Source organism: Mycteria americana, chromosome 6 (assembly GCF_035582795.1).
Source record: "Mycteria americana isolate JAX WOST 10 ecotype Jacksonville Zoo and Gardens chromosome 6, USCA_MyAme_1.0, whole genome shotgun sequence".
Classification (NCBI taxonomy): Eukaryota; Metazoa; Chordata; class Aves; order Ciconiiformes; family Ciconiidae; genus Mycteria; species Mycteria americana.
The window spans coordinates 59,318,691-59,344,551 of record NC_134370.1 but is presented as its reverse complement, the minus strand read 5'-3'; the positions used below and the strand labels follow the sequence as shown (position 1 = coordinate 59,344,551).

The 25,861-nt window shown below is 40.4% G+C and overlaps 2 protein-coding genes across 7 annotated transcripts in view; both read right to left on the bottom strand.

Moving 5' to 3' along the window:
• Window positions 1-2,121, bottom strand: part of TRPM7 (transient receptor potential cation channel subfamily M member 7) — a 64,788-nt gene extending 62,667 nt beyond the window's left edge. For all 3 annotated transcript variants that reach the window (XR_012776248.1, XR_012776247.1, XM_075506135.1), the window contains exon 1: window positions 1,987-2,121. Coding sequence is in view for 1 of the 3 variants with exons in the window: in XM_075506135.1 (XP_075362250.1) it covers window positions 1,987-1,989 (3 nt within the window). In the remaining 2 variants the exon portion in view is untranslated. The remainder of the gene's footprint in view (window positions 1-1,986) is intronic.
• An 11,967-nt stretch (window positions 2,122-14,088) lies between these two features.
• The window catches only part of SPPL2A (signal peptide peptidase like 2A), a 30,386-nt gene continuing 18,613 nt past the window's right edge, over window positions 14,089-25,861 (bottom strand). Inside the window, exons 8-17 of one of the 4 annotated variants that reach the window (XM_075506116.1) lie at window positions 24,937-25,038; window positions 24,151-24,232; window positions 23,756-23,830; window positions 22,987-23,043; window positions 22,776-22,829; window positions 22,253-22,352; window positions 21,291-21,368; window positions 20,789-20,949; window positions 19,033-19,066; window positions 14,089-14,409 (exon numbers count right to left, since the gene is read on the bottom strand). In XM_075506116.1, the coding sequence (XP_075362231.1) occupies window positions 14,378-14,409; window positions 19,033-19,066; window positions 20,789-20,949; window positions 21,291-21,368; window positions 22,253-22,352; window positions 22,776-22,829; window positions 22,987-23,043; window positions 23,756-23,830; window positions 24,151-24,232; window positions 24,937-25,038 (775 nt within the window). In that variant the 3' untranslated portion in view covers window positions 14,089-14,377. The remainder of the gene's footprint in view (window positions 14,410-19,032; window positions 19,067-20,788; window positions 20,950-21,290; window positions 21,369-22,252; window positions 22,353-22,775; window positions 22,830-22,986; window positions 23,044-23,755; window positions 23,831-24,150; window positions 24,233-24,936; window positions 25,039-25,861) is intronic. The other 3 variants (XM_075506118.1, XM_075506115.1, XM_075506117.1) reach the window with 3 other exon arrangements.

Genomic DNA, 25,861 nt, shown 5'->3' with positions numbered 1-25,861 from the left:
GTAACCAGTTTCAAGGTGCCTTTGTATGACCAGTGAAAACTACCCTTCCACTCCTGAGCTCAAGCAAGCAAAAAAAAAAAAAAAATCAAAGTAAAACATCAGGAAACTAATGTACAAACAGTCCAAAACCAGCCTAAACAGTTCCACATGCACAAAGGTTTTTTCCCCCACTTTAAACAGCAAAGTCAAGAATGGCCTCATACCAGAAGGTATGAAGGATGATCTACCAGACACTTATCTCACCCACACAGACACATCAAAAAAAAGACTGAACTCCCGGAATTGCCACACTGAACAACTCACTCTTTAGAATAATTCCAGATTTAACGTTGGATACTGTCCAGCAATTCTTCAAAATTGCTAAATAGTCACGGAGCAGCAGGGAAATTTTTAGCAAAATGAACTTGCATAAAATGTCCTATATTCAAATCAGACAAAACACCTGTTAAACAGTGGTTTCAAAATATTTGATAAACACAAGGTAAGTAAAAAACATTGCAAGCATATTACCTTGCCAGAAAAACTGCTGAGCCATGATCAGTTTACAAATCTATAATGGTTAAAACCAATCTGGACATTTTTAGGCTATGTCAGCACCAACAAAACACCAGAACTAAACTAAAAAAAAAAAACCAAACAAACAAAAAAACCAAACCACCAACGCAAAAAACCTCCACAAAACTAAAAAAAACCCACTTCAGTTGAGAAGAGCAAGCACCACACAAGTGGGAGATGCCAAGAACTCTTTCAAGTCAAAACAGAAGGTTGCACTTTCAGCTTCTTCCAGGAAGAGTGGTGGATTTGCAGATTCTAGAAAAAGACAGCCCGCATTTCTACACAGTTCACAGATACAGTCAGAAGTAGAAGATTCATGGGTATGAGTCCCTGTGGTTTTGAACAATATACTGTGAAAAAAACCCACCTTTATTTAAAATGAAATAAAGCATCTGACTAGAAGTTCAAGCAGACTGTAGTAATCCACAGATTTACACTCCACACTTAGATTTTCAAAATTATTTGAAAGCACTTGATGTGACGGCTCACTAAATTCTGTAAATATCAATTAAGGAATAAACTTATAGGGATAAAGAACCGATTAGCAGCCAGAAGAAAGAGCTGGAATTAAAACTGTGTTTTCTTTGTAGAAGCTCATACACCTCTTTGTAAGGGTTTATACACTCCCTCGTATATGACAACGTGCGGAAATTGTAAAAATGAAATAGGCGGAAAGATTAGACGGGCAGAACAGCTGCATCCCAGAGAACTACACAGTCCACCGTATAAATTCCGATACTACACAAAGCCATAGTGAAGGATTACGGCAGTACTCAAAGAGCACTAAATGAAAGGTCACGTTTCTAAGCGGTGAAGTCCCCTCCGCCGCAGGACCGGCTGCCCAGAGCGCTGCTCCGAGGAGCGGAGGGGTGCGAAGGGCAGCGGCCGTCCCTCCGCGGGGCCGGCGGCAGCAGGGCGGCGTTGGCCGGCCCCGCGGGCACCACGCGAGGAGGCTCTAGAAATGCCGGGAGGCGGCGGCAGCCTCGCCCCGGCGGCTCGGGTCAGCCCCGGCCGGCGAGCTCCGGAAGGGCAGGGCCCGCCGGGCCAGCAGGGTCGTGGGCGGGCGGGTGCCGAGGGGGGCGACGCCGGGGCGCCCCGCCGGCCGTCAAGGGCCGGGGCACCGCACGCGGACGGGGCCTGCGGCGCCCGAGCCCGCGCCTCCCCTTCCGGCCCGGAGGTGACAGCCCGGCGGGGTCCCTCCTCCCCGCCGCCGGGGCACCCCGGGCGGGGCGGGCAGGGGAACCGCCGCGGCGGGGGGCGAGCCCGGGCGCGAGAGGGGCCGAGGCGGATCGGGGCGGCCCGGCAGCCGGGACCCGGAGCAGCCGGCTGGGACAGGTCTGATCCGGCGGCCGGCGCCCCGGTCCCTTCCCCCCTCCCCGCCGCCCCGCCGGGGCGAGCCCGCCGCCGCGGCACGCCGCCGCCGCCACTCACCATTCTCCTCAGGGCCGGGCTGGGTCTCGGCGCCGACTCTGGCTCTCCTCGCGCCGGGCAGCTCCTGCTCGTGGTTCGGCGTCGGCGGTGGCGGGGCCTGTCTCCATCTATCGGGGCTGAGCTCGGCAGCAGCGGAGGGCTGGGTGGGGAGAAGCCGGGCGAGGACGAGGCTCCCGGGGCGAAGGGGAGAGCGGGGCGAGGAGGACGGCGCTGGCTCGACTCCGCACCGGGACCCAGTGCTAGCGGCGGCCTCGGCCCGGCGGCTCTTTCTCATAATTGTGCGACTCGGCCGGCGGAGAGCCGCGGCGCTGCCGCGTCAGCGCGCACCGCCCCCGGGAGGAGGGGGACGCCGGGGCGGCGCGGCGCTGCCCGCTCCTGCCCGCCCGCTTGTCGCGCCGCGGCCCCCTCAGGGCGGGAGCGGGAGCGAGAGCGGGACGGCGCGGCCGGCGAAGGGAGGGCGCGGCCGCGGCCTCCCCCCACGAGAGAGGGAAAGGGGGAAGCCCGGGCAGCGTCCCGAAATACCCCGACAAAGTGTAAATGGCTGCCAGAGGGCAGGCGGCCGTGCCCTCCGCGTGCTGCTGGCGAGCTCAGGGCCGAAGGGGCGTTAAAAACGGCGCTTTCCGGGACAGAAACCAGCCTGACTGGAAACGCCTGGCTCAAAGAGGGACGCTCTGCTCCCGGGAGCCCCGTCTCTCTGCAAGAACATCAGCATCGGGCTTCACAGCTTCCCCCAGGTGCTGGCGCAGCGCCGGCCGGGGGGCTTGGCGGGTGACCGGCGCTGGGGCCTGGGCCTGGGTTTGGGTCTCCGCTTCCCGCTCGGCGCGACGTCGCCGCAGGCCGGACCGCTGGCCTGCCACGCGTTGGTGCTTCGCAGGCAGCTGCTGCCTCGAGAAAGTAACCCGGCGTTACTCGTTATTAAACTACATAACAGGGAGCGGCTTTAGTTAAGATTCGTTTTGAGCTTTTCTTGCCAGCTGTGCTTATGCATGGAAGTGCTGCCATTAGCACTGTGTCAAACGCATTTTGTAACGGTCTGAGCAAAATTGGAGGAAAGTTCATTTTGGAGGGAGAAAGGAGGATGCATTTCTTCCACTTCAATCAACTTCGTTCCCACTTCAGATTACGAACTGCCCAGGGCAGGAACCTTGACTACTTTTGTCAGCAAAACTTGAGAATCTGTATCACTAATAAAAAGCCTTGCACGATCATCCCCGCTACATGTTTCAGTATTTATCTTTTGCAACAAACTGTATGCTAGAATAAACTGCATTTCTAAGGGAAGAAAAAGTGATTAAGTTTGGCTCAAATTATTGTTGTTCCCTAAATATGAAAAATAAAGATTTCCTAGAAAAATCTCTCCTCTAAAGTGTATGACTAACATTACTGTTATGCTATTAATTTTTATTTAAGACAACAGAGTTAGATAGCTCAGTGTTTCCTTTACAATGAAAACATGGTTCAAAAGTGAGTTAAATCTGGCTCAACGGTCCTGGTATGATTTCTGAAATACCACAGCCATACAAGAGCGGTAATTTTGTATAAACTCAATCAGAACATTCAAATTAATTAAAAAACTTAGATTTTCATTGTCAGGCCTCATCATTTGTCTGTGCTATTTTGCATTGATGTTGAACCGAGTATCATCCATCTTCCCTTGCTGCAAAAAGCCAGCATTAACTCCATATAGTGTTGGGTGAAGCTGATAGACATGCGAGTGTGTGCTCACACCTGAACCTTGGGTTTGTGCATCACAGGGTAACAGAGCTCTGCACGTACTCACAGCCAAAAACTGGTGAGCCTCAGCATGACAGAAGCAGTCTCTTAAGAGTCTGAGGCTCAGTACGCGACTAAATTTACTAGACCCGCTCCAATGATTGGAAAGGGATGATCAAAAATCAAATCAAGCAGCAGAATTGGCAGCTGCTAGTTTAAACTGAACTGTAGATACCAAGAAACAAAAGGTCCTCGCGTTAACAGCCATTCAGCAGGGCAAGTCCCCTAGTAAATTCTGGTAGCAGAACCCATTTGTTGCAAACAATAGGTGCAAATTTGAGAAGACCCACGCAGCTACGGGCACTCAGCTCCACATTAGGGTGTTGCTGCGGGGAGTTCCTCAGCTGCAGGGGAGCTCCTAGTGCTTGTTTTTAATTAAGAAGAATTTGTGCTATCTTACACTGGTATGAAAATTAGGCTCCTAGGACTCTTAATTTCCATAGAATAGGAAAATTAGGCATTTCCAGGGAAAACGTAAATTAGTTCTGAATACAAGATCTCCCAACTAACAGGCTAAATTCCCTCTCTTACTGCAGGAGAAATCCCAAGCCCTGCTGATCCGCAGCTACTTGTCCCCGCCCGGATTCTCCTGTGCCAGTGCTAGTTCTCGGCTTACAGAGCAGGAACAGAAAGAGCAGTGGAAACCCAGTAAGATTTTTCTGGAGATGGTTCAAGAACTTTCCAAAGGAAAGCAGAGAAAATGGGGGATTTCTGAATTCTGCAGCTAACGCTGTAAAGCATTTCTGACAAACTACCACATTCCTGCTTCCTCCCTTCCTTTTTCCCTTTCTAATTAATTAATCTAAACCTCCTCACATCCCACATGAAGTTAATGAGCAAGTTCTTCTATGACTAGTTCCTTCATCTCATCTCACAGCAGTATTTGGGCTCTACTGACTTGATTCTCATGGTATCATGTTGGCCTCTAAGTTTAATATTTGTAAATCCAAGAGCTAGAAGGAGCAAGGGAATTAGGAAAAAGTAGCTGGAGGCCAGCCTGGGCATGAGACTTCTCTGGTACAAGCTATTGTTTTAGAACATGCTTGAGGTGAGGAATTTTCCATGCCTTTTTTCCTGTTGATCATGCAAAAATGTAAAGAGATTGACATCAAATTATTTAAGAGTTAAACTGTTTGTGATAAGCTTAGATGGAGAGACAGCACATTGTTTCACTGGAACAGCTTGTGAAGAAAATGAAGGGAAAATGAGTCATCAACATCCTCTCTGCCTCACTCTGTCTGGGGGAGTGGAGCGTCAGCCTTCAGAAAGAGTGTTATGAAGGGGGGCAGGACATAGCACCACAGTGAAATACATCCCCATGCCCAGGGCCTGACGGCATATGGCATAAGGAAGTCACCTTATATCCTTTTATTATGTGGATCAGCTGTACAGAACATGACATGATTTGACCCTAAGCTAGCAGCGTTAGTCATCCAAAAAGAGTGAATTCTTGTACATTCAGCTGCTAAATCTTTTGATCACTGTACCTCAGCCTTAGAGGGCTAAGCAGTAGGATAAATACTTGCTACTTGTCACCCTAAGTGTCACCTTCCAACCACAGCAATAATAAACTCAAAATTCATCTGATATCTTCTTCAAATTAGCAACTATCAGCTGTGAATTAGAAGGAAATAATGAAGCATTATTTTATACCTTATTGCATTTAAGGACCTTTAACCTGAAGCAAGCTTCTGTTATCTAAAATGGAATATAACTGGTTTAAACAAAACTCCTTTTGCTATGTGGTTCCTGTATCTCATTTTTATATCTCAAAGCAAACTATCAGTCTGTCACTGGCACTTTATGTTGAGTAATTATTTGTTATGTAATCATCACCAGAACTAGTAACATTTGTGATGTCAACCTTAATAGGCTTTATATCGCATTAAACCAGCTGTAACCTGATCTCACCGCAGTAAGTGCTAAAGGATTGTAAGAAACCTCCCTAAGGAAGCCCTTACCTCAATATTGCAATATCCAGTAGCCAGGATGGGGCTGTTTGATTGCTCACTCATCCTCATGTAGATGAAACACTCATGCACAGAAAGAAAAAATTAAAATACAGCATTCTTCTCTCTGAGAAATGAAATGAGTTACCGTTACATAAAAGTAATCTGGTTTTGACTTTTGTTTGTTTGACTCCGTAATAAGTTTTACCAGAGGTATGCTCTGTTATTCTGTAGCTGTTCTTTTAAAGTTGTTCAAAATATGTGCTGGAGTTCATATAGTTAAATCAGATGCAAATGCCCACCGATAAGGAGATCTAGTTAATATCCTACTCGAGGTCAAACAGAGTCTGTGTAGAAACCATTTTTGTCCCTTACTAAAGTCACCTTTGGCAGAAAAGAGGTATTATTGATTCACTTTTCTTATTCTTTTAACAAAGGTGAATTCTCCCACACCCCTTCCCCCCCACCCCCAGGTTTGTCCATATCTGATGCATCTAGGTAAATCAGCTGTCTAGCTGTAGCTAAAGTGGCAACTCACCAGTTTACATTCCAGCTGCTACTCCTGAACACTGAAGATACTTTTTTCAACGTGAAAGTTTAAAATTTGTCAAGTAAGGCAAAAAAAGTGTAGGATGGCACAGGTTAATGGGATCTGTAAGTCCCCTCCATTATTTGTGAAGGTTTTTCTAGTGCTGGAGTTGCAGAATTTCTGTGAAAATACTTTGCCCAATACCTCTTGGATAAAACACCAAATAACATTACAAACACACAAATTTTCAGCAATTCAAAATATGCTATTTCAAAATGGGATGAAGTAGAAACAGTTTATTGCTGTTAATCCCAACACTTTGGAAATATAACTTAAAAGGAGGAGGCTTGTTTCTATTGAAGCCAGGGAAAATAAAACTCAAAAAATGTGTAACTTCACAGTTTTTAAACTCTATAGAAATTTTGGTGACTTTGTTGGTATGTCGTATGCTCCAGAGTTACACATCTTATTCTGAAGAGGTCCCAAAGCTTAAGTAATCTTTACCAAGGTTCTTCAAAACCCAAAAGTAGTTAGTCTGAGCAACGTGTTAGCTTTAACAGCTGAGAAGGTATGTATTCCCTCAAAGGAAACAAGTGCCTTAGCTGTACATTCAAGAAATAGGTCATAAAATCTAGGGTAAATTCAAGATATATCAGGAGGAAAATAATGTACAAAAAGTTAATTTTGCGTATTTAACAGTCATAAAACAAATTATCCCCTGTAACTGATTTAGACTCCAATCTCACAAGCAATGTATGTATTTAAAGTAACAGAACTGCTCATGTATTAAAATTGGCAAAATAGCATCGACATCTTACTGTACAAAGTAATTATAAAAAGGGAACATGGAGGTAGCATGCCTTTAGAGAGGAGAGAGCTGATTTGGTATCACCCAAAGGCCACCAGTGCAGTTCAGCTCCCCTCTAACCACGAGACCCATCACAACAGCATGAGGGTGTTTTCACTGCATTTAGCCTCTTAACTTAGGGCTAGAGCATTATCTCACTTACAAAGTCAGCCATTTAACTTTGCAACGCAGATGCAGGGAAAGCTATGTGAGGCTTCTCAGTTTTTCAGTGCTTCCCCATTTTTCTGGGACTGGCAAATTACCACCAACACTAGGACAGGATTGTAGCATGGGCTTTCTGATAGTGGTGGAAAGGGCCCGATGACCTAAAGCACCAAGCTGAGTGCAAAACCAGTAACTCAAGTTTGGCTTTGCAGTATGGCTTGTCACATCCAAATTAGGCAAATGAGAATGTGGGTTTTCCAGTTTTAAAATCCGCATTAAAGATATTCCATATTAATAGGAAGGGATATTCAAGTTAATGAGCTAATTAAGTTGAGCACACACAGTAGTTCTGAATGTGCAATTTTGCCTTCGACATGCTCTGTAAGTGTACAAAAAAAGACACATTACCCAACCCATCATCTAAAGTATAATGTAAGCATATCCTGTATTTGGGAATATGATACATTACTTACTGCTCAGAAAACTGTGTTTGAGAGCTTAACCAACACAGGCCGAAGTCTTGCGCAAAACTGCCAAGGGTGTGCCTCCCAATGTCTCTATTTACATGTGTAAAACCAGTAGCTGCCAGGAACAGCATGGGGACATTTACACCATAATGGTGACCCTTTGCAAGATTTATCAGTGGCTGCCTTTAAAAAAATAACTAAGGCAACTTTATGTCAGTTTTGTTCCTTCTGAACTTTCTCCCCCCATAACTTTTACAGGATTTTTAAAGCTTCCCTGTGAAAATTGTTCCTGCTGCAATCTTTGGGCTCACAAATTCTTGTTTTGAGTTTTAGCTTGTCAGCAGCTGAGCTGGTGCATGGTGGACAGGTAGCTGGTGCATGGTGGACAGGTAGCGAGGTGGCCTTTGTATAGAGATGTTCCATGTGCAATGTCTTGGTTTAACTCCAGCTGGCAACTAAGCCCCACACAGCCGCTCGCTCACCCGCCCCTCCAGTGGGATGGGGGAGAGAATCAGAAGAGTAAAAGTGAGAAAACTCATGGGTTGAGATAAAGACAGTTTAATAAGTCAAGCAAAAGCCGCGCACCCGAGCAAAGCAAAACAAGGAACCCTTTCACTCCTTCCCAGGGTCAGGCAGGTGTTCAGCCATCTCCAGGAAAGCAGGGCTCCATCGCGCATAACGGTTACTTGGGAAGACAAACGCCATCACTCCAAATGTCCACCCTTCCTTCTTCTTCCCCAGCTTTATATGCTGAGCGTGACACCGTATGGTCTGGAATATCCCTTTGGTCAGCAGGGGTCAGCTGTCCCAGCTGTGCCCCCTCCCAGCTTCTTGTGCACCTGGCAGAACATGGGAAGCTGAAAAGTCCTTGACCAGTGTAAGCACTACTTAGCAACAACTAAAACATCCCTGTGTTATCAACACTGTTTCCAGCACAAATCCAAAACGTAGCCCCATACTAGCTACTATAAAGAAAATTAACTCTATCCCAGCCAAAACCAGCACATGCAAGAAGCTGAGGTGCAGCATCTCCTTCCATGACTGCACTGCCCAAACCAGCAGGGGCAAGCAGCAATGCCAGTGTAGTGTGACAGTCTAAACAAATTGCCTTGCAAGAACAGTGCAGCAGGTCAAACCAACTGCTTCCTGAATTTTAGAAATAGGAGACAAGTTCTCAGGTATCCTTACAGAGCTCTGTTTCTTGAATTTTTTTTTAAATCCAGGGATAGGCACTTCATAATCAAAAGGTAAAATTTTAGGTGAGCCTATACAGGACTGGTCTTAATTGTCTGACTTTGAATTTTTATTTGACAGTGACCCTGACAAAAGTGTCACTTTGTCCTGCAGAGGCTTGCTGTTCCATTTCCTAGATAAAAAAGGTACCAATGGGCATGCATTTGCTCTTTTTTCCATTGTTACTATAATGTACGTTTACTTTTAAAATTTATTTCTGAAATCAGCTACCAGAGAAATACCCGTTTGCTAATTTTCTGTAGTTAGTTGCCTTAAATCCATGAGGATGGATCAATTTCCCAGCAGAGTCTCTGTTATCTTTTGAAAGAAACATTAATTAAAAGGTCCCCACTTTTCTTGCAGCTTTGATAGGGACAAAGCTTGAAATTAAAGTAACCGAGTTATTGTTGAACGTTTAAATCTACTGATACCTGTTGTATTTCCTTGTATTCCCAAGCATGTACAATGCAGAAGTTGATATATTCTGGTAGCCTTTCGGCAAAACGTGGGGAGAACAACCAGCACAAGCTTCTGATAAAACTGTAAAAAACTTCCTTTACTTTTCTTGTTTTTCAAATCTAAGCCCGGCTGTTGCACCAACATTAATGCAACCCCATAAAGTCAGTGGGACCGTAACACAGATAAGGATGTGCAGAAGATAAGCTCATGTTTTAAATTACTGTTACTGATGGATTGAGCTGGTGGGTATGACTGCTGCATTTGTTTTAAGAGAGTCCAAAAGATTAAACCTCCTCATAAACACTGGTCTCCATACTGGAACAGAGGCACATATTATTGACCAAGTCAAAGTAATGTGCAAAGACACTTCAAAACATGCTGGTATTGCCCCAAATAGGAAAGAAAGGAAGTGAGTATGTGCACGAGCAAGGAGAGGGAACAGAAAACCAGACAGCAGAATACCTGTGAGCACACTCCTAAGAAAGAGCTGGAAGGGAGCTCTTTGATCTAAATACTTTATTGGTTAAAAGGTCCTTGAGCTGCAAGCAAAAAAAACTATTCTCAGCTATTTGATGCCCTCTGTGTTCAGGGAAACAGGATCTTGCACATTTTTTATAAGTAAGAGGGATTCCAGAGATACCTGAGCCTCCATCATCAGCCTCTCTGAAGAACACAAAACCTTGAACTTTGATCATTCACTTCTGACAAAAGGGACAGCGGGCTGAGTAGCTCTCCTCCTGCTCTCCTCAAAAATTAGAAAGATAAAGCATTCACACAGTAAAATGTGCTATATAGGCTACTTGAAAATAAAGCAGTGCTTTAGCGTCTGAAAGCATTACAAATCCAAAGACAACTTTTAAATATGCTTAAATCTAACAGTTTAGAAGAAGTAAATTATTCCAAGTAAAAATCAGCCCCACGTTGTGGTGATAAAATTTGAGTTTTTCTATGAAGACAAAAAAAAAAGTGCAGATTATTCAAGCTGGAAAACGAGCAGAAAAATGCCTTAATAATCAGAGCAGTAGAGTTGGAAGGCTCCTCTGTAGATTGCCTAGTCCAACCTCCCTGCTCAGAGCAGGCTGCCAGGCCTGTGTCCACTTGTATTTTGAGTATTTCCAAGGATGGAGACTCCACAACCTCTCTGGGCAACCTGCTCCAGTGTTTGACCACACTCACAGCGAAAAGCTTTTTCTTATGTCTAAATGGAATTGCAGTGTAAAGATTGGACCAATGTAAACAGGCAAGCACTTGTTAACTAATAATGGTAACCCTCTTCCTTAGAAGAAAATGCCTCTCTTCTGCTTGCAATTTTGAAGCCTCTGAGATTTGCAGTTTTGCTGAAGTGTCAACTGTAGCAGCCTTAACAGCCTTAACAACGGAATGCATGGGGAACAGACAGTAGAAAAACAAGTTTGCTGATTGCAGCTGTGTCTGTTCTTCCCGACTTCTCTACTTTAAAATAAGTAAATTCAAAGAGTATTTTGGAGAGTTTTCTCCCAGTTAAGTACTCAATTACTGTGACTCAATGCTACTGGAACCTCCAGTGTATGAGCAGAAGAGGCTTCAAATACTTAAAAACATGTTAAATACAAACACTCTATCACAGGTTCTAGGGATGTCTCAAGGATCACATACCAAGTGTATTCAGGTTCAGCAATTTTTTTTCTTCCCCTGCCAACATTTCCAACCCAGCCTGGGTTTCAAGACTGAAGCCTGGCTTTTTCTTGCCCTTCATGTCTAAGGCTAAGTACATTCAGTTGAACAATGCTTCTACAGCACTATTTCCTAGGCTGAATGCAAGTAACTTTGTTACCTTCAAGAAGTTTGCAAATGTTAAATTTCTAACTCACTGTTTGTCAGGTATACTTTCACAGAGCCCCATGACTAACAGCTGTGCAACAAGCATTTGCTGAGTTAGACCAGTAAAACTGATGTAGCTCAATTCAGACTTCAGTTCTCCCCCCCTGCAAAGAAAAAAAAAAACCAAAACCAAAAAACACACACACACAAAAACCCACAAGGAGAAGGAAAAAAAAACCCACAAGGAGAAGGAAAAAAAAAAAAAAGACCCACAAAACCACCACATAGGTATTTACAAACAGAATCATAACTTTGATACATCAGGCAGGATGGATAAAAACTGCAACTACATATTTATGGGGGTGTATCACGAATTTTTAATTTACTTGGTATTATGAAGTGTTAACTGTTTTGCCATGAACGTTCACAGTAAGAAGACGAGTCAGAACAAAGCAATTACTCAACTATTTTTTTCCCAAGTAACATTTATTAATAACATTCTTAAAGTGATAACTTAAGAGTCATAAGGAAGGGGGCTGTTGTCAGTAAACATACAATGAAAAGGTAGTAAGATTTTTATATTAGAGTATGACTAAAAAGGCTTTTAACATAGTGTTTAGCCCAATCAAATTTAATATTAAAAACATTCAAAATTGCTAGAAGTGTTGCAATCAGTTCTATTGAACTTATTAAAACCTCATTTCAGTAGTCAATACTAACCTATTATTTATATAAAATTTTAAACTCCATTCTTAATTTTTGTAAACAAAGCACCTAAGCATTTGAAAGAAAAAAGTTAGTTTACATCCCATTAAACTGCAGCACATGTGTGTGAAACCTCAGGCATGATCAGGCACGGAGCATAATTAGGCACAGGACAAGACAGAGCTTCCACAGCCAGCTGCTGAATACACTTATGTTGCCAAAGGTCTTCTTTATTTATACTAATTCCATTATCATTTATAGCTGAAAATTTAATAAATCCTCCATGCAGAAGATTTCAAAGAGAAAAAGGAGTCATATTACATAGATTGGTGAAGCTTTTGAGGGCTTTGAGTAGTGCATGACTTTGAATGAGTTATGACTTCTTTATCTCAGGAATTTTCAGAAACTTCATCATAACCATTTAACTTTGGCAGATATTGGGCTCGTCAAAGAGCATGACAACACATCATAAGACAAGTTTTCAGTCTGCTATTCGAACACTGAGGTATGCTGTAATTTATTATTAAGTGCCAGTCAAATAAAAATTGAAGAGGGTGTGCAAGATCATTGTATTCTGAGGCTGTCAGTTCAAGCTTAGGTCAAGAAAGTCAAGAGGGACAACTACTAACACATGAAAACTGTTTGTAATTTCTGTTTTCTTAGGGAAGTTGCAAACAAGGTGGTTATCCTACCCGTATCAACCGGCACCACGCTCAATCTGTGTGAATGGCAACAACTGATACTCAGGCTGTAAGTTTGTCTGCTCCTGACTCTTGCAAACAAAAGTTTAAACTTGATATAAATTACGTAAAGCGGTGAATTTGCAGTAAGCCTCTGTTAACTGCCCATATAGATTTACAGTTGTCTTAATTAGCATACTTCCAAAGTAAATCTAGCTAAACTAGATTTAATCTGGGTAAGTTTTCCTGAGCCGACATGCCCCAAACTAACTATAAATGTCTAGAGGTGACCTTCAGACGAACACTGAGGCACTTAGGTGAGGCACTGCAGGAAAGCCTGCATTGCCATTGTCCAGCATGTACTTATTCGGTTGTTTTCTCCAGGGTTTTTGAACTTGTACTGACTATAGGAATGACATTCATTTAAAGAATAGGAAAAATGTTTTAACGACTACCTGACATTAGCACTAAGTGAACTCAGTGGTTTCCTGTTCTTGCCTTCTCCAATTTTCTTTGGTGTAAAGTTAGCATTACAGCTATACAAGTTTTCTATGCCTAATCCCCCTCAATTTGCAGTTTCCTGAAAAAAGAAAAGTGTCAAAAAACCTCAAACTCTTCTAAATGCAAACTAATGATTTAAACCATTTCTCCATTTCCAAGTCTTTAAAAGCTAAAACAAATTAAGATTAAACAAGTTAAACACATGCATTGGCCTTAACTAACACAGGCACTACTAGCACTATTCAAACCTGTTGTTTCATCTATCAATTGCAAAGAATTTTCAAAAAGTTTCCAAAAAAAAAAAGTATGGTGTAGATGCAAAAGCTAAAAAAATATGTCCTGTCTTCCCCCATCCCTTTGAACTCATCCACAGCCAAATGAAGACCACAAATATAGACCTAGTCTTAATGGGTAGGAGAAGAACCAGGCCAGAGTTAACATTTCACCCCCCACTCCCCCCAAATAGCACTTCTTGAGCAAAAACCCTCTTGCCTTTCGCACCACTTTGTTTGTCAACTACTCCAGGAGCTGCACCTAAGTTTCCAGGACCACTGTGTAAGTACCTCCCCCCCTTTTATTTGTTTTGAAATGGTTGGTGACGTATATAATGCAAAGACTTGCATCAAAGCTTAACAACTTCCACAATTAAGGCATAAGCCAGTGATACCAGGGGTGGGGGGAAGCTCACAACCCCAAGCTAAATCTGCCCTGTTATCTATTTTATGGCTTAAAATGTACATAGACTAACATACACACTGTTTACTCAATTACTTGTAGTAATGGAACTATAGTTTCATTCTTTAGTTGCTATAGTTACAGGACTACCAATCTTTGCATTCGGAATCTGGAAAGGAATCCTATGAAGGGTACTGTACTTTTTTTAATGAAACTTGACTAGTCTTAATCAAAATTAAGAAAACATTTCATGCAAACTGATATGGGCAAGAAACTTTTATAAAAATATATTGTATAGAAACACATTTGGAAAACTGCATAGAAAATATCCTTTTATTTAAATCAAAGTAAGGCACAGTTTTACTAGCTATGGTTTGGCTGTAAAAATGCAAGTCTGTTCTGATTACTTTTATGTTATTAACAATATTTTCCATAAAAATATAGGTGCGGGAGTAAAAAACCCTTTTACACAGACTAGGAGATACTCTCTCGTACAACTTCACCAAATTTACTGCAATTCATTTGTAAAAAATTTGAATACTATTTTAAATCAGGATCCTACATGTTATTGTCCTCCAGGCTGTTCGCTGGCTGATGCTGTGCTTTCTTCATTTCCTGTATAATCCAGGTGTTCCATCATCTAAACGTAAAAAGAAAAAAAAAAAAAAAGAGATGGCTCTTAATAAAGAAATATTGCTTTTCCCCCATTGGTCCAAAGTATTTGTTAGCTAAGAGAAACATAATTAAACATGTGTTAGAGTGCATTTTAGCAGCATACAGATAGGAAGTCCTCTATAGATCAGAATAGTATTCAAGCCAATTAATCAAAGCTCTCTTAGCTAATGCTTTCCACTACAAAAGCATTCTCCAACCAAGGATCCAAGTCCTCTGCAAGAAATTAAACTTACGAGCCAAAAGTGTCTCAATTATTAAATACAGAGAACAAAAAACCTGATTTGGGTTAAGCAAATTTTTCAAAGACACGTTTTGGAGAACTGGAAATAGACTCAGGATGCTACCTAACATTTGCAGTTAGCAAGCAATAGCTCTAATAGAAAAGACTAGGTTTCTCTTTTCAGGACACTAAAAGCTAGCTATATTACAGTTAGTAAAAACTAACTGTATTGGCAACATTCCTCTGTAAATTTTCCTTTTATTTTAAAAAGGATAAAGGAAATGGAATTGTAAAGTACCGCAACAGAAGAGAATCTAAACCAGATTATTATATAGACTGATTATACTTTCCAATTACTGTAATTGATTAGGTCACCTGAATAACACAAGACAATGTTGTACTTTTCCTGACTAAAAAGCAGCCCATTTTCCTATCCATTGCTGTATTCCTAGAGGGCAATGAAGGCTCTGGTTTCCTCCCTGAGACAAGGCATTGAATAAATTACAGAGGCAATACACACATTTGTTAGCATGACAAACTGAGACCCATCGGTTTGAGGGCTTCAGAATTAAGCATAATTAACAAGAGGCCAAGGATTGGACAGTTTTGACAGCTGACAACCAGAGACAGAAGATACAGAAGTAGTAAAACTAATGCTGGAAAAATAGAACGTGTCAGGGAGCTCATATGCGTAGTGTGGCAGGATAATTAGGACAAGGGCATAATGCTTTCAGCATCGAAAGGCAGAAAACCCTACATATGTTCTTCCATAGTGGCATATCCTGCCTAGTAGTAACAAGGCTCCCTGTCTTTCTGTAAAACAGCTGCTCACCGCGTGGGTTCTAAGCTGGGCAGATTTCCACGTGATAAGGACACGATTGCTTTCTTGTCTCACTAGCACCCACTGGAGGATCCTTGGCAAGACAAAGCCAGGCTCCGACACTGTTGTGTCATACTCACTTTAGTGTGGTATAATTCTATATATAAGGCAAAAAGAGTAGTTCCATTAATTTCTCTCTTCTTCTCTAGCCATGACCCATCTCTGCGCCATACCCTCTTTTACACCAACACAATTGTTTCCTTGCAAGGTATACAAACACACCTTATTAAAAGCAGGTTTGCTTAAACAAGCTGTTTCCCAATCCAGACGCACCAGCATGCCATGCAGTAAGTTGAGATGACAGTTCCAAGGCAGAAACAAGTCAGTGGGACTTGGGTAAGGCTTAGGAGAGTCTAGTGGCCACAATATCAATCTGACTAAAACCAGAAAAGGTCTTTCACATCCCTCCCTTCACATGTCAGAATTAAGAAGAATTAGGGCAGGCACTAGTCTTGCCAATACACCCAAGAACTGAGTTACAGCAACAGCACACACTCAGTCCAGCAGTGAATACCAAACTGCCATGCTAATGACAATCCTGCATTCACTTCAGTATATCTAGAACTTTCCCCTGGCACTGTGACCAAAAACCCACATCAAAAGCCACCCAAAGCAAAACACTCCCTACAATTACAGAAGTCAAACTGTCATTTTGAATGAGGATTGAAGTATTTGTTCTGGGAAAAAACAACAACAAAACACCCCCACACAGTACCACATTACATCAAGTAATGCCATGTACCTTCCTTCATCCTAGGGAGGATCATCTAACAGCTGCCATAGAGCAGGTAGTTTTGGTAAGCATTTTTGTAAAATGTTTCCCTATTAAATTGACAAGATGCTTCCAGAAGGAAGAGTTAACACTATTTGCAACAATTCAGTGTATCCCAAAGTCAAAGATTCTTCTTTTAATTCTACAAGGTAAGTAGCACAAAATGTACTTATGCTGGAGATACCACCTGTATTTAAATTTTAAAGTCTCTGCTTAATATATCAGATTTTTAAGTTAACTTTAAAACCAAAACAACTAGTAGAGCATAAAGGGTGTTTGAGGTTTTTTGATAGACACAAATGTTACAAGGCCAGAAAAAAAAAAGCCACCCCACCCCATTTCTAATCTCTCCACCACATAGAAGAAGGATAGCCCACAACTTGAAGTCAGGGACAACTGATGCCTCTCTAAAAGTGTAAGATCGCACGAAGCAGCTTTTTCCACAAGTGTATCTCAGTTGTAGGTTCTCTCAGGACATCCCCATCCTCAAAGCCTCAGCAGAAGCTGCAGGAATCTTTATGACAACCAGCAGCAAGATGAAGGCACCACGCTAAAATCCTAGACAAAGTTGTTGTTTCAAGCCTCAACAGAGCCGTAGGAATCAGACCATACATTGTGGAGAGCTGATGAACATTTTTAAAGTGGAAGAAATTCAGAAGCTTTTCTCCCACATCTGAATTCCTGACAGTTTTTAAGGGGGGGTGTCAAGATAAATGTATTTTAGTTACAAAGCTATGTTTAACCTATCTCCTAACATGGTGAACTCTTAAAAACAAACAGAAAAAGCCCATCAAAAAAAAACCCCAAAAACCACACACACAGAGCCAAACTAGAAATGGCAATACAAACTTGTAAAAGAGTACGTAGCACCTATGCACACACTTGACTGGAAGATTCACTCTGATTATGTTGCGTTCACATAATTCTTAACAACTTATAGCTATGATTAATTTGCAAGTATCTAAAAATGAGAGTTAAAATTGCAGTACTAAACAGCAGGTACATGCTGTGTAACATGCCAATGACAAATCCATTAATTTATTATTTCCAAGATAAGAAAGCTTGCTAAACACTTCAAATTGACAAACTATAAAAAGTTGCAAGACTATTCTATGTAGAAGACTTCGAAGTTGCATTAGTCCACTAGATTTTTCATGATGTTACTAAAATGATTTCATAGATTGTACTGATACAAAAAACAAATAGCATTTTTAAATTAAATCAATAACTGGGAAATAAGTATCAAATTAGTTTATCATGCAGGCATACATGAGGAGTATAAGCAATCCAGAAAACCTAGAAAAACCTTTATTATACACTTCACAGCAGCAATACTGCCCATTTGGTGGTAGGAAAGTAGGTACGTTACTCTCCCAAGAAATCCCTGTGCTTCAGTGAATAGTTAAAATGTTTTTCTGTGCAGCAACTCATTACAGCTCAAGACTACTCCATAAAAAAGCCACTCATAGCATAACTAGAATTTAAGACTGCATCATTATGCAGAAACAGAAACGCTCTCAGCTAAGAATTACGGGACCTCAGAGCTATCTTGGGGAGTCAAGTATTTCCCATATGTATAAAGTAGAACCTGAAAAACTGACTTTAACAATCCTATCCAAGTACTTGAGTACACACAGCAGGACAGAAGAATTTTAAGTTATAAAAATACAGTCTGGCCATCTGATTTTAATTTGCACTCAATCCCTCCCACTTCCTAATCTCTTCTTGGGTTTGTAACTGATTTCTTTATTATTAAGGCTTTTTAATGAGACTTAAATTGTTAAAGTACTCTTTATTGGAAGAAAGAAGCTAATGAGAAAAGTGCTTTTTAGTTCAGAATTTAAGACAGTCAGGCAGAGTTCACCACCTCAAATTGTCTTCAGTGTATACGGCAGACAAACTACGCTTTATAAATAGACGTATAACTCTAGACTGACAACTGTAATTCAAGATTATATTTAAATGCTTAAATTCTGCAAGGGGTTGAAATTTGAAAGCTTGCATTGCTCTCTGCATGCTGTGCTTGAGACAGTGGACAGCTAAAATAAATACCATCAGTGTTAGCAGCCATGAGCTATAGCCTATTGAGGTTAAACCTCGCTGCAGTCTAGAAGCTGTGCAGCAGCAAGGCCACAAAAGCTGGTCCGAATCCTTGCTTCCTATCCCACTGCAAGCATTGCAGACCATACAGGATAAAGTATACTGTTGAGTAATAATATGATAGAGGGACTGTAGATGTGGTTACTAAAGGCAAATTATAATGCTGAACATTGTAACAGAGGACAACAAGAACGTTTAGCACTAAGCAGGTTTTCATGTCAATGCAGTGGCACAGAAAAATTAGGTGAAGTACTTCCATATAGGTAACAGTAGAGGAACTAACACCAATTCCAAATATTTGAAGACTCTCCTAGGGATTTGGGAAATTACAGAGTAGAGAAGCATACAAAGCCTGCCTTCAGGCTTAGGAATCATGGCTCCATTACTACTTATATTAAGTTTTCCTGCATTCCTTTAAAGAAAGAAAGAAAAAAAAAAGCCCTAAGCATAAGCACAGATTTATAGCTTGTCTTCACTTCTACCCTCTTCTATTGAATTAAAAAGAAAAATTAAAAAGAAGATAGAGACAAAAAAGAATGAAAAGAGGAAGCAGAGGGGAAAAAAGAAACCATAAGATTATTCATAAAGTTGCATTAAAAGAAGGCCATAATCACACCTTGTAGCAAAGGCGTCTTGGAGGAGTCCGATACCTAAATAAAATTCATTCCATTATTAAAATCATATAGAACAAAAATAAGAAAAACCCAAAACTCAAAAAAGCTAACTAATGGACTATAAACAAACAGCAGCATTCATGAAGTTTAGTCACCTGATACACTGTACATGCTCTTGTACCTCTATTCTTAGGACACTTTGCTCTAACAAGTCTGCAAGGTTTCTCTGTTCCCTTGAGGGCAAAGTAAACCTCTACAGAAGTTCGGTCACCCTTGTCAATGGGACAGCTCTGCTACAGTCCACATTACCATTGTTGTAGCAAAAAACAGTCTTCTGTCACCTTTCTATATCTTTCCCTCCTCAGAATGAGCACTGAAAGCTGTAGATTTCAACCCCGGGGGTGTGTGGGTTGGTTTTTTTTGCTTGTTTGTAAGTTCAGTAAGGACAGTTCAAAATACAGCTTTATGTGGGGAGAACAACATATGAGAAAGATCAACACTGCAGCACTCTGAGAGTACAACTTGAATAACACCCTCTGGAAAAAGAAAAGAATATAGAAAAAGTTCTTCAGAAAGTTATAGAAAAATAGGAGTTAGTAAAGTTACACAGAGGTGTTCAATCACAGACGAGTCTAACTCGGGGGTGGTGGAGTGGGGGTGGAAATCAACATTTTAAATTGTGCCAGAAATGAAGTCATCTGACTTCAAAACAAGCTGAAGTTCAGAGCAGTTTTAATCCTTCAAGAAACCAGTTGAAAGGACATGAAATAACTACTATGGCAACATAATTCTTCCAAGTATGAGTTTTGCTATGAGAAGTGCAAGAAATTTTTGTCACTAAAGAGACTTGCCGATTTACTTAGGCCAATCTTACTCAGAACTCAAATGAGGAAAATAAATTGCGGAGCTTTTTCCCCCCAACAGTCCCAGAGTTACTGGGCTTCATATATGCAACACTGTTTACACAGCCTAGATACAGGCGATAGTTGCTGAACTCAAATACTGGGCTTTCGGTCTCAAACAAAATTTAGAGTAATCTTGAGACTGGTCTGTCTTACGATAAATGCCAGCTCACAGGGGCTACTGGCACACTCAGTTACTACAGCAAGTCAAATCAGGGGGAACGTGCACATGTCAACAGGCAGAGGCAGACAGCTGGTGGGATTTTAAGGACTGCAGTTCCTGGGTAGTGTTAGAGATAACCGAAGGGGAAATGTAGGATATCCAAGGCAGTGTGTACACAGGGTGTGCTGTGATAGAAAACAGTTATATAACCACCCAGCTATGTTGTTGCTGAATGCTCCATATAATCCTGACGATGCAGGACACCAGTGATGCATGGAAAGTTTCTAAAATTCTAGTTATTACCTACGTTGTTGAACTGTCTCTTAATACAGGACTAGTGCAGATTGGAATCTGCATGCTTAGTTCAGTGACTCATGTTATACCACATCAAGATGATAGTTGAGGAATGCTAAAACACAAAAAAACATTTCAAAGAAAATAAAACAGAACAAATGACATTTTCCCACGAGTACTGACCCAGCTGTTTCACCTCCCTTATGCTTTGTTCTGCCATGCCAGCTACTAGACTAAGATTTTTTAAGAGTAAAGACTATTTTTCCTTATTCATTCCAGAAGATAACCAACATTAAGACTAGCAAAGATTGAATTGTGAGTGATATACTACCAAGTACTTAGAGAAGCACATACACAAAGGAATTAGCAACAACAAAATACTCGAGGCATCCAGCCTACCTGGTAACTGCTTCCTTTCCAAAACTTCTTCATCTCTTTGCGCCTCCAAGCAACAAGCGAGCTAGTAATAAGTGTACATGGTACAAGATAGAGTAGGGCAGGTTGTCCCATCTTCATTAGTGCCAAAACAATGAAAGTCAGCACCATACCAATGGCATAAGCTATAAAAAGATATTTATACATACACAATCAAGAACAGGTGAATTTTTAAATTAAGTCGCTCATTTAGGAAGCCAGAATTTTTTTTTTTAAAGTAGTATCTTCCTTGTTAATATAATTGAAGAAAAGAGGGACAATAGGTTGCTCTGTATTCGCGAGCTTTCTCAAAGCAACTGACTACCATAAAGAATGCTCACCTTAAATATGGGCAGGCACATTAAAAAAAGATTATAAAGAGATTCTTGACAACATTGAACCTTTACCTGAAAAAAAACTCTCTAGTTCTGCCATTTAAAACCAGCTAGCATGAAGATTAACATTGCTGAAATATCACACGATTTACCTATTGTACAGGAAATGTAGTATACAGAAGATGAACTTGTTTGAACATCAAATCTTCGACAATAGGCAACCAGAAGCCCTTGACAGAAAAAGAAAAAAAAAATTAATGAAATATTTACCCATTAATTTTTTTCTCCCCAGTCCTCCAAATCAAAGCAGCATAAAAAGAATTCATAGGAAGACTTCCCATTACTGTATGTTATCTTCTTCCCATTTATTTCTGGAAAGCCAAGAACCAGTTTAAGAAATCCTACAGTAAGTCTTGAAAATCAAAACCATAATGCAAATATGAGCCAAGTGAGCTTGGTATTAAAAGGTTTTGGTTTTTTTAAGCAAGCTAGTTACATTGTGGTATTTTCAATTTTGAAGGCACTAATACAGAAGAGTAACAACCTAGTTTTAACACCTTTCTTCAACAGGATTTTAATGCTTGCTCTTAACAATCAGCAATTTTGCCTCAGTACAAATCACAGGAAAAGGGAGAGCACGCTGTTCACGAGATGGTGCTTTGTGCCCGACTTAAGTAATTTGCTCAAGACTCCAACTGTGGCAAAATTCAGCTCTTCTGAGAAAGATGGAAAAACTTGATAATACATTTTCCGTTACCTCACCTCTAATTAGGTAGTCTAGGATAAAAAAAAATACTGTGAAGTCACAGAATACTTGCTTTCTGGGAGATTTCAATGAGATTTAATTAATACTGACAACTGGATTTATCCGTGGGACTTGTATTTACACAATACAGCAATAGAAAAGCAAAAACCCTTCACTATTTAAGTGTTCTGTAACATACTAAGCTTTTTTATATTGTGGCTTTTGTTGTATTCTGCACTGACAGATCAAGGCAAACTGCTGCATTTGATTCAGTAACTACTTTGTAGAATTAACTCTAATATAAGTCAGCTGAGAATCAAAACCAAAGTACTTAATCATAAGTTACAATTGCCAAAAACATTTGCTCACCTGGGACAATAATGTCTCCAAAACCCAACAATGAAAATGGCATGTCACACAGTGTCGATGCAGAGTATTCAAGTCTAGGCACTCTAATAACCACAGGTAACTGTAAAACAGTATTTTAAAAGCCCACATAAATCTAATCTAAAGTATCCTGGTGTTTTGGATTTTTGTTTGTTTGTTTGCTTAAATTAATAAACAGTTTTAAATTAATTGTTAATGCAGAACTTCAAAATAGGTAGAACCTAAAGTAAAAAACAGAAACCAATATAGAGAGTGGATAAAGCTTAAGGCAACAGGTAAGCTGGAATTTCAGATTTACAAATAATACGCACACACCAAAAAAAGTTAAAACAACATTTAACCATATAATGAGAATAACAAGTCTGGATTATTAACCTAACTATAGAGTATTGATCAATGACATCCAGGCCCTGAAGAGAGATTTGGACAGTCAGGTTTTCCCCAAAAGAATAGTCTTTTCAGAGGGAATCATTTAAAAATCCAGTATCTGAAATACAATCCTTACTTTCTCATGGGGAGCTGAGCGTTCAGTAGGGACTTCCACCAAGTTTCCATCATTCTAGGATCAAACCCAAGTCAACAGGTATTTAATACTTAAAAGAAAATAGCAGAAGCTGGCTATATTTTGTGAGAAAGTTATGCCGAAAAGCACACTATGAATTAGCTACAAAATGTCAGTATTTGTATGTTGCAGATATTAAAACAACTATTCATACCTTTTCACTGTTTCCAAAAGGACCAGCTGCAACTTCAACCATTATACTTGCCCCATTCTGAAATTAAGGTTATTTTACAAAGGTTAGTGGTTTAGTATACCAAAACATTCATACTACATTTAAAAAAACTGCTTGTACCTCATCTTACAATTCAGGATTGGGAAAATCCTGAATATCAGAAGGAATGTACCAGTATCGTACAGTATTATACAGTATTGTTTTGCATTAAAAACATGTAGTCCAGCCTAAAATAACTGTTTTAAAACAAAACAAAAAACAAACAATAAAACAACAAATCCACTAGATGTAGCTGGAAGTTTAGATAAAAACGTGTCAGCTTTTTCTGCCATGAGCTTTCTGCTTCAAAATAAAAGAAGGTACGCTTGCATACAGTTCATACTACACTGCAAATTAGCACCGCAGGAAGCGTGTTCCAACATATGGGTGTTAAAAGCAAAAGAAGGAAGAAAACTAGAGGACAGTCATTTCTTATCATCACGCTGTCACACAACTGGGGACAGCTTACTTTTGGCCGTGTGATTGCTGAAAACTTAGTCATTTAACAAAATTTATGGCACCTACACAAGCATTACGCTCTATGGCCCCTACAAGATGAAAATTTAGGCCACTGCTGTCTTAAATAGAGAAAAAGGAAGTCAGCATTTCTGCATCAAGAATACTGAAAACACTAACCTGTTTAACAAAAATACTGCCCCAATGACCAGACAACATTTTTGGTTTTATTTTAAAGATAAATTCACAGACATACCTTTGTGATAAATGGTGTTATGAAGACAAAAAATACATCATACAGAAGGAGAAGGCCTAGAAGTATCACACAGGACTGGCAAAAAAAGAAGAGAATATTATGGTAGGTTTTCAAGGACTGTATAGTTAGATTCTGGTACCATTACTGTACCACCATGTTAAAAAAAAAAAAAAGAAAAAAAAAAGAAAAAAAAAAAAAAGAAGAAACACTCCCCTGCCCCTCTATGTGTTTATTCTGGCATAACATTTAAAACATAATTCATTTCCCTTAATTATTAAAAATGGTAATTTTTTTTTTAATATATATTTCTTAAGTGTCGAAAACCTACTTCCTGACACTAAACTTACAGATTCATGGCATTAGAATACTTTCTTAAGGTAAGCAACTTACAGTACCTTAAAGTTGGGCATTTTCAGTGTTTTAATAAAGTTTAGGCAGAAAGCAACTCCCAAAATATCTTGCAAAATCCAAGCCCACCTAAAAATAAGAACACATTTTTACACATCGTTTAAACTACTGCTGGGATCTAAGTGCAATAATGATTTTAGATTTTGCTGGAAATAGCAAGATTGCAAAATGGATTGGAAAGCAAGACATCAGTTTTTAGGAAGTATTGCTACCAAAACCCCAAAAATACTAGTTTCAAGATGGTCAATTTACACTAGCCTCTGATCATAAATAGGTAACTGTTCTTTATCAGTGTACTACAGAGAAAATGAGTTGAAAAGAGGCTATAACAGAGCCTTGGTGTTCACTTGTAGGATTGCTCACATGATTGGAAGCCCTACTTAACATCTGGCTCAGGATGCTACTAAGGATTTTACTGTAATATTCGTATATTTATGGTCCTATGCTTCCACTGGACCATAGGAAGTGTAGGTCCTATGGTCCCTATGCTATTTTTGCACTTTTTTTTTCCTCTGTGGCAATCATTAGCAATCCAGCTAGTTCTTCCTCATTTTCATAATTTTTTGTAACTCTGAATTACCACACAGTTCATTTGTATAGCTTTGTTCTCTATTATTCCCATGCTTGTTAAGCTTCATAAATACTTTCATGACTTTTTTGAAATCGGCACTGGAGTTCAGAAGGATGCCATGCTCCAGGATTAGTTATACGATGGGAAGTTCATTAATGACACTTATTCATATTACTCTTTTAAGTCGGAATGCATCACTTACCTATCTTCATTTCGAAACACTGCCCAGACAACAGCTGCTGCTATGCAGAATACAGCAAGAAAAATAAGCCTCACTTCAATGTTTTTGTTGCAACATGCAATCCTAAAAGAAAATAATTAAATTAAAAAGAAAGCCTGCAACAGCCAAAACACATGCCTGTGCTACCACAGGTCCTTAAGCTGACAAGGTATTCTCATCCTGAGAGCTTCTCCTTTGCCCATTTGTTCCATCTGGACTCAGATGGCATTATTCTTGCAACTGCAGTACCAGTCCTTCTCTGGGCTGCATTAAAAACATGCCCACAGATAGTAAACCAAGTTGGGCTTTGATGGCCAGTCCTCATTTTAGCAAACACACCCAGGGAAGGCAGCAAGCAGATGAATTATTTTAATCCATTTCTGTCATGTAACATTTATGCCACCAGAACTATGTCAGTGAGGGACAGTCATGTCATGATTCCAGAAAGGGGTGATGGTGGGGAAAAATCAATTTTAGGACACATAATGCAAGATTAAAAATGGAATAACTATGTATTGCAAACCTGTAAGCCAATCTCTGTTTCCACTGCCTACTCAATTTTCTGGGACAGTTCTTGAACTGATATTAACTGACAGAAGTAATGCCTGTCCAGCAGCTTATACAAAACCTGCTGTCTTTTCTACCTTATCTCTACCTTTGATGTGCTACTGGATCACCTGGCACTAATATCCTGTACTAAGTAACATGCAAACATAGTCTTAGGTTTCCAAGCTTATAAGCATTGCTCTTTTTGGGAAAAGAACCATTTGTTGCATTAAACATTAGGGTTTTTTAAAGTGAAAATACACGGGAGGAAAACGGACATTCCCATACTCACTAATACCTGCAGGATATTTAACTCAGAGTAGGAAGAAGGGGCTATCTGTATACTGATAACCCACTACCT